The following is a 10459-nucleotide window of genomic DNA, read 5'->3' as shown; positions in this document are numbered from 1 at the left end:
ATCGGAAACAGGCTCCAGGCTCTGAGCCATCAGCCCAGAGCCTGAGGCGGGGCTCGAACTCACGGACCGTGAGATCGTGACCTGGCTGAAGTCGGACGCTTAACCGACTGCGCCACCCAGGCGCCCCTAACTGGCTTATCTCACTTGGCATAGTCTTCAAAGTTCATCCATGTTATACCATGTATCAGAATTTGCTTCCTTTTAAAGGCTGATTGATATTCTATTTTATGTCTGTGCTACATTTTGTTTAGCCATGCATCCACTTTCTTCTAAGAGTTTTATACATTTGGTCTTCAATCCATTTTAATTTTTGTTTATAGTGTAAGAAAGGGTCCCCCAGCTTTATTGAGATATAATTTACATATAACGCTGTGCAAGTGTACAACATGGTGATTTACATATATATTGCAAAAGGATTACCACAATAAAGTTACATAACACATCTATCCCTCACATATTATAATCTGTGTGTGCATGTGTGTGCGTGTCCAACTTCCTTTTTTTTTTTTTTTTGCATGTTTCTCCAGTTTATTCAACTCCATTTGCTGAAAACACTATCCTTTCCGCATTGAATGGTCTTGGTACTCCTGTCAAAAATCATTTGACTGTGCATATGAAAGCTCATTTCTAGCCTTTCTATTCTATTGTGTTGGTCTATGTGTCTTTATGCCAGTACCACACTGTTTTGATTACTGTAGCTTTGTGATAAGTTTTTAAATCAGGAGTGTGAGTCTTTCAACTTTGCTCTTCTTTTTCCAGATTGTTTTGGCCATTTGGGGTCCCTTGAGATTCCATATGGATTTTAGGATGGATTTTTCTATTTCTGCAAAAAAAAAAAAAAATCCCATTGAGATTTTCATAGGGATTGCATTAAATCTGTACATCACTTTGGGTAGTACTGACATTTTAACAATAATAGATCTTCCAATCCATGAACATGGGCAGTCTTTCCATTTATCTGTGTCTTCTTTGCTTTCTTTCAGCAATGTTTTGTAGTTTTCAGAGTATAATCTTTAATTTCCTTGTTTAAGTTTATTCCTAATTATTTTATTCTTTTTGATGTTACTGTAAATGAAGTTGTTTTCTTAATTTCCTTTTCAGGTAGTTCTTTATTAGTACATAGAAATGCAACTGATTTAACTTCTAGTACTATGTTGGGCAGCAATAGTGAGAGTTGGCATATAGTTGGATCCTGGTTTTTTGTTGTTGTTGCTCGTTTGTTTTTAATTCATTCAGCCAATCTGTGTCTTTTGATTGGGGAGTTTTATTCACTTATATTTAAAGCAATTACTGGAGCTCCTGGGTGGCTCAGTCGGTTAAGCGTCTGACTTTGACTCAGGTCATGATCTCAGTTTGTGAGTTCAAGCCCTGTGTCGGGCTTTGTGCTGACAGCTCGGAGCCTGGATTCTGTGTCTCCTTCTCTCTCTGCCCTCCCCCACTTGTGCTCTGTCTCTCTCTATCAAAAATAAATAAATAAAAATAAAGTAATTACTGATGGGGAAGAACTTACTATTGCCATCTGAAAATAGTTTTGACCTATAGAGCCTCTGAAAGGATCTTAGGGACCAACTGATATTCTGGAACCTACTAGGTGTCCCCAGGCCACACTTTTGAGAACAGCTGGTATTTCATCTGTGTGCTTATGTAGACAAGATGGTTATGACTTGACAAATGGTTTTGCAAAAACACACGATGGGCCCTTGGCAAACACAAAAACAAAACAATATGCATGTTTCATTTATTGTGAAAAGGTTAAAAAATGCAAACACTATATTACGGATTGTATAGACATAAGGAATCTAATAGTGGTCCTACATTACTTTGCCATATTTCGTGATTTTATCTGACTCAGATAATGTACTAAGCTGCAACAAGTCAACTTTTTCACAGAGGGTATAAATTTGAAGTTACTGAATATCTGAGCACTCAGTATCAATGAATAACGGCAAATTTCAAGACATTTCTAAAATAAGCTTTTAAAAAGGAAAATCTTCAGACTTTCTATAGGCAGTTTTACTCTACTTCTTATATATTTCAAGTATGACATAGATTTTTAATACAGTCTTTACAGTATACATAACTGGAAAAGTTGGCATGATAGCTTGAAATTTATCTCCTTAAGCTATAATAATTCCAAGTGACTTAGTCTTTACCTGGAAGTAATAGCCTAGAGTTAAAAGCATGGAGTATGGGGCTAGGAAGGCTGGGCCCAAATCCCAGTTCTACCATTTCTGAGACAAGTACTTAAGTTGCTATATGCCTCAATTTCCTCAACGTGGGATAATAGCATAATTATATTGGGAGGATGGAATTAGTTAATAGATAAAAACAACTTAGTGTCCTTCATGTGGTAATTGTGTGTAAACATTAACTATCATTTGGTAGTATTCTCAAATTGATTGGAATGTTCACTATTTTGCAATATGCAAATTCTTATATTTAAATAATCCATATGCTGATCTGATTCTCAGACACCCACTGTGTCCGATCATTCAATTCTGACACTACAAATGAAGGGCTCGGTCCCACAAGACTGCCTCCACTTTAGATGCCTGTTTTGGAATGCCTGGATGGCTCAGTCAGTTAAGCATCTGACTCTTGATTTTGGCTCAGGTTTGATCTCACAGTTTATGGGTTCAAGCCCCATGTTAGGCTCTGCGCTGACCGTGCGGAGCCTGCTTGGGATTGTCTCCCTCTCTCTCTGCTCCTTCCCTGCTCTCTCTTCAAAATAAATAAACTTTTAAAAAATCGTAGATGGCTGTTTCAAGTGTTAGGAACAACCCATACTTGTGACCCACTGGCTATAAATCAGGGATTGCCACGACCCCCTGCTCACATTTGATAATTTGCTAGAATGGCTCATAGACCTCGGGAAAACACTTTCCTTACATTTTCCAGCTTATTATAAAGGATACAAAAAAAAACCAGCCAGATCAAGAGGTACATGGGACAAGGTCCGGAAGGGTACCAAGCACAGGAACCTCAGTCTCAGTCTCTCTGCAGGTGGACACATTCACCAACTTGGAAGCTTAGCAAATCTCATTATTGAAGTTGTTAACATCTCCAACACTCCTTCTCCTCCCTGGAGGTTGGAGAGTGGGTCCCAAAAGAAAGGAACCAAAGGTTTCTACCCTTTGCCCTTTCAGGAGACCAGCCCTGTCACCGGCCGTCTGGGGGCCCCACCCTGCTACCTCATTAGCATAAACTTAGGTGTGATTGGAACAATCATCATTGTTATGATTAACAAAAAACACTCCTATTACTCAGGAAATCCAAGGGTTTTAGGAGCTTTCAGATTGCCCGGAATGAGGAAAAAAGACCAAGTGTATTTTTTATTGTACCAGAGTTGGAAAGGAGAGAAAATTGTTATTTTAAATACATAGTCATATCTTTTCAAGTAGCCCTCAAATTCTTCAGAAGCAAATACCAGGACTTCAATTTCAATTGTCCTACAATATCAAGCATGGTGCGAGATAAGTACTCAATGGTCACTGTACTACCTTGCATTCATAGAATGCTTCGTAGCTCTACAAAGTTGTCTCATATGAATTATCTTCTTTGAATCTTACACACTTGTGATGGTCAACATTTTACAGATGATCAAACTGAGGTCCTGAGATGTTACGTTACTTACCCCATAACATCTTTTAGAAGAAGCAGAGATACAATACAAACTCAGTTCTTCTGATTTAAATTCTAGCCTTGTCCACTTCACCACAAAAGATATTAACCTGTAAGATAGGTGACTGTTCTATCTAACTTGGTCCTAAAATCATCTAATTTCTCTAGGTCTTATTTTCTCCATCTGAGAAATGGGATTAAAGGATTTTCATTTCCAAAATCTTAAGATTCTATAATCTCTAAATTCTCTTCTACTTTTAAAATATCATTACCTGTGATCCACAACAGTTGCTTTTTCTTTTGCACTGGAATGTCAACAGTGGAGATAGTCAGCAAATGTATTTTCACTTAACAATGTTCTTAGAGGGGCACCTGGGTGGCTCAGTCGGTTAAGTGTCTGAGTTCAGCTCAGGTCATGATCTCACGGTTCACGAGTTCAAGCCCCGCATGGGGCTCTGTGCTGACAGCTCAGAGCCTGGAGCCTGCTTGGGATTCTGTGTCTCCCTCTCTCTCTGCCCCTCCCCCAACCACACCCTGTCTCTCTTTCAAAAATAAATGATCAAAAAAACAAACAAACAAACAAACAACCACAATGTTCCTAGAAAGCCACTAATGTAGGAAAGATAGAACATTTAGTAAAATTGGCTATATGACAAATCCCACTGGTTTTCATTAAAAAAACCAAACACCAAACACCTATGTTTCTAAAGAAAAGTATGTAATATACTTTACTAATTAATTTTGGTGAAGAATAAGAAGGAATAATTTTGACTCCCATGACATCGTATGTGTTAAAGAAGTACTCTAGGGGCACCTGGGTGGCTCAGTCGGTTAAGCCTCCGACTTCGGCTCAGGTCACAATCTCGCGGTCCGTGAGTTCGAGCCCTGCGTCAGGCTCTGGGCTGATGGCTCAGAGCCTGGAGCCTGCTTCGGATTCTGTGTCTCCCTCTCTCTCTGCCCCTCCCCCGTTCATGCTCTGTCTCTCTCTGTCCCAAAAATAAATAAACGTTAAAGAAGTACTCTAAAAGTAGACGGTATGTATTTGTAAAATGTTCTTGATTTCAGGAATATTTCAGCCAGGTATCTACCTTTTCTTAGACAATTAACATTTCTCTCTTAGAAATTATTGGAATTTGCACAACTTCCTTCTATTCTACTCCAGGATAGGAAGAACATGTGGGTAGGCTGGATTACCACTTCTTAACCCTCCCCAGGAGAGTGTTATTGTTGAATAAATCAAGAAATAATAGTCAGGTATTGGAGGGGAGGCTAAATTAGTAGGTAAATTCTGCTTGCCAACATTGAGATTTCACACCTTCATTGTTCACCCTACCCTAAAATTCAAGGCTCCCAGTTAATGTGAGATGTCTATAACTCACTTTATAAAGCCTCTAAATTCAAAAAACTTAATTTGAAAAGAAGCATACTCAACACATTTGATAAAATACTTTTTCTTCTTTCCCTTTTAAAAAAGTATTTAGATGAAACGTTCTTATGTAATTACACAAATCTTTTGAACACAAGGCCCAATCTGAAGCATTATAGGCCTCAAACATTTAATGTCATAAGCTATTCATTCGACTACACTTTTGCAGATATCACTGATCAGCAGTAATTACTCTTTGTAGCAGCTACATCATTTTTCAGATTGCTATCCTCAGTCTAATATTTATTCAGTGCCTACTATATGTCAGGCACTAGGCTAATTGTTTAGTTTCACACAATTCTTAAAAAAGGTCACTTGCTGCACTTTGGTTCACTTTACCCTTTTGTAATGAAATAAAAGGTACTTTGTTACTCAAGCGGTGTAAACCTTGTTCGTTCACTTTTTCAACTTCAAGTTGTAGAGACGTCAAATACAAGACACAACCTGATCTTCAATGGAGAAAATAATGCCTTTCTGTTGCAGTGACATTAAAACACACACACACACACACACACACACACACACACACACACACACTTCAAAGTATGGCTTACTTATAACTAGGAAGAATAAATATAGATTTCAGCAGAGTAAATTTAACAAACACTGAAATGCATCGGACTTTCTGCGTAGCCCCAGGAAGCCGACCAGCACCAAAAGGCATGTTATAGGAAAGCAGACGTCAGCTCAAAACAACCCCCCTCATCCAAACAACTTTTCTAACAGTTGAAGCTGGTTTGAATACTGAAATAGATGCTTCAGGAAGGACTGCCTGCCTGGAATGCTGTAAACGAGATGGAGGCACTGGAGGGAAAGTCGGATCCCTGTACACTCTAAAGAACCTGTCAACTTGGATTCCAAAATTAGCATTACTGTGATGAATTCCTTAAACCCGACAAAACAGGCGGCAATGAGTTCCTTCTGAATTCAAGAAGTCTGGCAGTCAAGGTTAGGGTTCCTGCCTCTTCTCTCTCCAGTCTGATACAGCCCTTGGGAAGAGCTCGCAATGATCTGCCGGCTAAAGACATTCGGACGAGCCTCCTGCGGGACCTCCATTAAGAGAGTGAACCGTTCTAACCTGGACTGCTCCTTTTTATCGCAAGGAGGGACAGAGACTTGGGGCGCCGAGGACAGTGATGTTCTGAAAGGAGGCGCACTCTCGGGAGAGGAAATGGGGAGAGCGGTTCCGAGTGAGGTCCTACCCAGCGTGGAGCGTGCAAAGGGAAGGAGGGGCCGGGGTGCACACGGTGAGGGTCAGAGAACAGAGAGCGGCGGCCTGGAGCGGCGTCCAGGGCCGTGCCCAGTGACGGGGCGGGGTGCGTTCACCGCGGAGGGAACCGAGCGGGTCACGGGCACGAGGGCTGAAGTGGCCGAGAGGCCGGGGCGCCGGACAGCACGCATGCGCGGGTCCGGAGCCGCGGGGGCCCGCCCCGCGCGGCCGTCGCCGCCCGGGCCGAGCGCCCGGGCCTCTCGCCCGGTAAGGGACGGCGGGCGCGCCCCCCCCCCCCCCCCGCCCTAGGTGGCCCGCCTCACGCTCTTCGCCTTCCCACGGCCCCAAACCCGGCGGCCAGGTCAGGCCCGCGGGGCCGCGACGCCGGCGTCAACCGCGGCTGCGACGGCCTCTGGGAGCGCGTGAGGCTCCGGGGTCGCTGCGGCGATTGGCCGGCCGCGGCGCCCGCTCCCATAATGCAGCGCATGGCGCGTCATTGAAGAGAGACCATGATGGCGGCGGCGCTGGGGCCCCCAGAAGTGATCGCTCAGCTGGAGAACGCGGCCAAAGTTCTGATGGTGAGTACACCGCGACCCCCGTACCCCAGCATCTGCGGGCCTCTGGCTGGCCTTGCCGTGCCAGGCCTTCCCGCCTGCTGGGCCGGCGACCGGCCAGGGCCTCCAGGGAGCCCTGGAAGTGGAGGTGGCGGTGGCGTGGCGCAGGATTCTCCATCCTACTTTCCTCTTCCCGGGGCTGACCTCATCGCCCAGGTGTCTGGCACCCCAGCCGGGCGACGGAACATGGTGCCGTAGGAAAGAGGGTTTCCTGTGCCACGGTCTTCACCGTACGCCCTGCCCCGCAGACTGGGTCGAGAGCGAGGCGCGGGGAGCGAGGTCCCGGTCAAGCCCGCAGGGCTTTGGTCGGGGGCAGTGCGTACGCCGCTGGGGAGTTGGTGCCACAAAGGAAGGGGTAGCCCAGCCCAGGTGCTCTTAGCAACGCTGGTTTCCTCCGAGCCTTCGGGTCCTCAAGCTCTTTCTCTGACCTGCCACCTCTGGGGTAACCGCAGCCGCCAGCACGTGGGAGGACGGGGAGGGAGGGAGGGAGGGGAATCTTTGGGACCAAGGTCATTGGGGCAAAACTTTATTAAGTACCAAGCTCCCTGTGGGTCGCACATTGAGGAGAGCTGAATCTAAGGTGCTCGTTGACTTCGTTCTTACAGTGTACAGTGAACAGCTTGATGAGTAGGTTATTTACCCAGGGCGTTTGAGGAGGCTGAGTAAAGGGATTTAAAGAAAATAATCCACGCAGGGAGTAGAAGTCAGGATAAACCATATTCAGTTACTCGTAAGCTGCGTATGCATTTTTTGGCTCGGTTTTGTTTTTGTCAGTTTTGATCTCCGCGTTTGTAGATGTTTGTTGGAAGTTAGAGGCTCAGTAAATTGCTTGAATTGATCCAGCCTTTCCAAGAATCTAATACAGCCAGATTCGTTGTTTTTTTGAGCATTTTTCCTTTGGGTTCAGTGCTTGGATTATGTGTTCGAACATCACATTTAAAAGTGTTTGAACTAATTCTAGCATAGTTTCTAGTTGGATTTATAAAGTTTTGTTTTCACACGCAACACCAGATAGCTCATGAAATTTAGCTAACGAAATTGAGAAGTCTAATGAAAGTAGGATATATTTGCTTCATTATGAGCAAAGCTAAGTGAATCTTTTAGTCGCGGAACTGAGTAAAGTTTTCAGACTCTTGCAAGTTAAGTCCAGAAAAAAACTAGCTAGTATTCCCCCTTAGTATAAGGTTCTTAAAATCCCTGACATGGTGTTTCCTGAAACATCTGAAAAAATTTCTAAGAGCCAGGGACTCTATTTTTATTAGGCTCTGGAAGGAGTATGTGACCCCAAAAAGCATTGCTTTAGTTCTTACATTGATAAGATAAAATTAGTGTCTTTCATCACTGGCCTGAATATTAATTAGCATTTGTGTTTGCTAGTACCTTCCCTCTTCCTTGGCAAAGCTAGTTTTATCATCTGTAACGGAGTAGCTGAGAAGAATAGTAATAAGTACTGTTTATTGAGTGCATACTACATGCCAGATACTGTGTTTGATGCTTTACATAGTCTATTAATCCTGGCAACAGCTTTACAGGGTTGAGAGAGAAAGTTTAAGTGGCACAGGTTACATAATTACTAAGTTGATGATTTAGGTTCAGAACTCAGATCTGTCTGGCTCTAAAGTTGGGGCTGTTTCCACTCTATCTCACCACTTCTTACATATGTTGTGTAGATATCCGTTTACATACTTTTTAAACTTTCCAGAGTAAAGTACTGAAAAAAAAGTTATTAAAATTAGGAAATTTGTTTTGGGAAGCTACCACTTACTATTCACAAATGTGTAAGTAACAATTATGGCGTTATTTCTCAACACGAAAGCTGTATTCCAGTTTATTACTAGTAATAACAGTTCACTTTATTAAGTGCTTACTGTGTGCGAGGCACTATGCCAAGCGCTCTACGTACGTTAACTTTAATCATTACTAACTATGAGGTGGTTATTATTACTTTCATTTTCCTTTTATAGATTAAGAGACTCAAACATGGAGATGCTAAGTAATTTACCCAAATTTTCGAGGAAAGTGGTAGAGTGGGAACTTCAACTCAAGTCTGTCTGTCACCAGTTTGTGGTTCTTAACCTAAAGGGAAGTGGGACTAGAAAGCTAATATATTAATTCATTTGGGAATAGTTAAGATTGTTAAATCCTCAACTGTTAAGCATGAAGATACCTTTTAAAAGGGTGAATGGTTTTAGCATTTATCCATCTGAAGAAATATCGCTTATAGGAAATTGCTATATATTTTAGTTGTTACTATGTTTTGGGATTCAAAGTAATTAGTGATGTCTTTCACAATCACTTTGCTTAGTTTTTTCATTTGGTAGTCCGTAGACTTCTTTTATGAAAATTGGCATCGAATTTTAGTTTGCAGAAGAATCTCAAGACCTCTTTATTTAGTACACAGGTCTTAGAGAGTCCACAATGGCTATCAGAAGGAAATTAAAACAAGTTTTTTGATGCAAACATACATTTTTGGTAATAGGGTTTATAGATTTTTATCAGCTTTTCTAAGGAAGTAGAGACCCTGAGCAATAAGCACCTAGTCTAAGCATTCTCCCTTCCATTCTACAGATGGGGAAACTGAGGTTCAAAGAGGTAGAAGTGACTTGCCAAAGGTAGGTCACAGAACAAATTAGTGATAAGAGTGATTCAGAACCTAGATCACTCCTGTTTCAGAACTTAAATTTTTTTTTTTTTACTCAATGATGTTGCTTCTTAAAGTCAACGTATTTATAATACCATAAATGTTACATTTTATTGCTTGGTGGGAAATTTTGAAATGTGTTTTTGGATATTGCAGTTGCTTCTTTGTAAACATCTATATTCAGTCCCAATTAGGTTATTGGATAAGCTGCCAAATCGTGTATTAGACCTTTAGAGGGAAAAATATATTCATTGATCTTATAGATCTCACCATAAAGAGTGATTTTCCTCTACCTCAAATAGTGATAGGGAGCATTTTCTATAGATTCTTGTAAATACTGCTTAATCTTCTGATTCAAGCGAGGTTACTTGCTAGAAAATAAATTTGAAGGTGAACAAACTAGAATGAGGATGGACTTTTGTAGGTTAGTAACTGTGCAGGTGAAGTTATTCTGAAAACATTGTGCGAATGGAAAGTTATGTAAGTAGGTGCTGAACGTTTCTTCCCCAAAAAAGATTTCAGTCACCAGCTTTTTGTTTAAGATACCCACCCCTGAATTTTTGAGAGGATATTAAATGCATACTAGAGTAAGTAATGTGGGTCATACTTCTGTGCTAATCACATTCTTATCAGTAAGAGTCTTTTCTCTGACTGCATGAATTTAGCAGGTTACATTACAGACCTGAAAATGTGATGTTGTAGACACATTTTCTGTTATTTAAAATTGTAACAGCAGTACTGGAACATATTATTTTAAAATGTAGCAACAGCACACAAATACAGAGCGTAACGGGTCTCTCTCTTCTTCCTTTCCCCACTCTCAGTCTGCCTCCTTACGCAATCCATATTAAATTTGAATATACCTTTTTTCCTGTGCTTTTATAATACCCATTATATAGTTTTTCCTTTTTTATGTTAATGAGAATGCTATAAATATTCTTAATTTT

The 10459-nt window shown here is 41.6% G+C and overlaps 1 protein-coding gene across 3 annotated transcripts in view; it reads left to right on the top strand.

Annotated features, from left to right (window-relative positions):
- The first annotated feature begins 6634 nt into the window (after positions 1-6634).
- XPO4 (exportin 4) overlaps positions 6635-10459 on the top strand; it is a 117848-nt gene continuing 114023 nt past the window's right edge. For 2 of the 3 annotated variants that reach the window (XM_040447994.1, XM_040447995.1), the window contains exon 1: positions 6669-6835. In XM_040447994.1, coding sequence (XP_040303928.1) covers positions 6767-6835 — 69 coding nt within the window. In that variant the 5' untranslated portion in view covers positions 6669-6766. Of the gene's footprint in view, positions 6836-9439; positions 9484-10459 lie in introns of all 3 variants that reach the window. The other variant, XM_040447998.1, reaches the window with a different exon arrangement.

Source organism: Herpailurus yagouaroundi, unplaced genomic scaffold (genome assembly GCF_014898765.1).
Source record: "Herpailurus yagouaroundi ecotype Mexico unplaced genomic scaffold, PumYag 197, whole genome shotgun sequence".
NCBI lineage: Eukaryota > Metazoa > Chordata > Mammalia > Carnivora > Felidae > Herpailurus > Herpailurus yagouaroundi.
The sequence above is the reverse complement of the archived record's forward strand: the minus strand, read 5'-3'. Positions and strand labels throughout refer to the sequence as shown.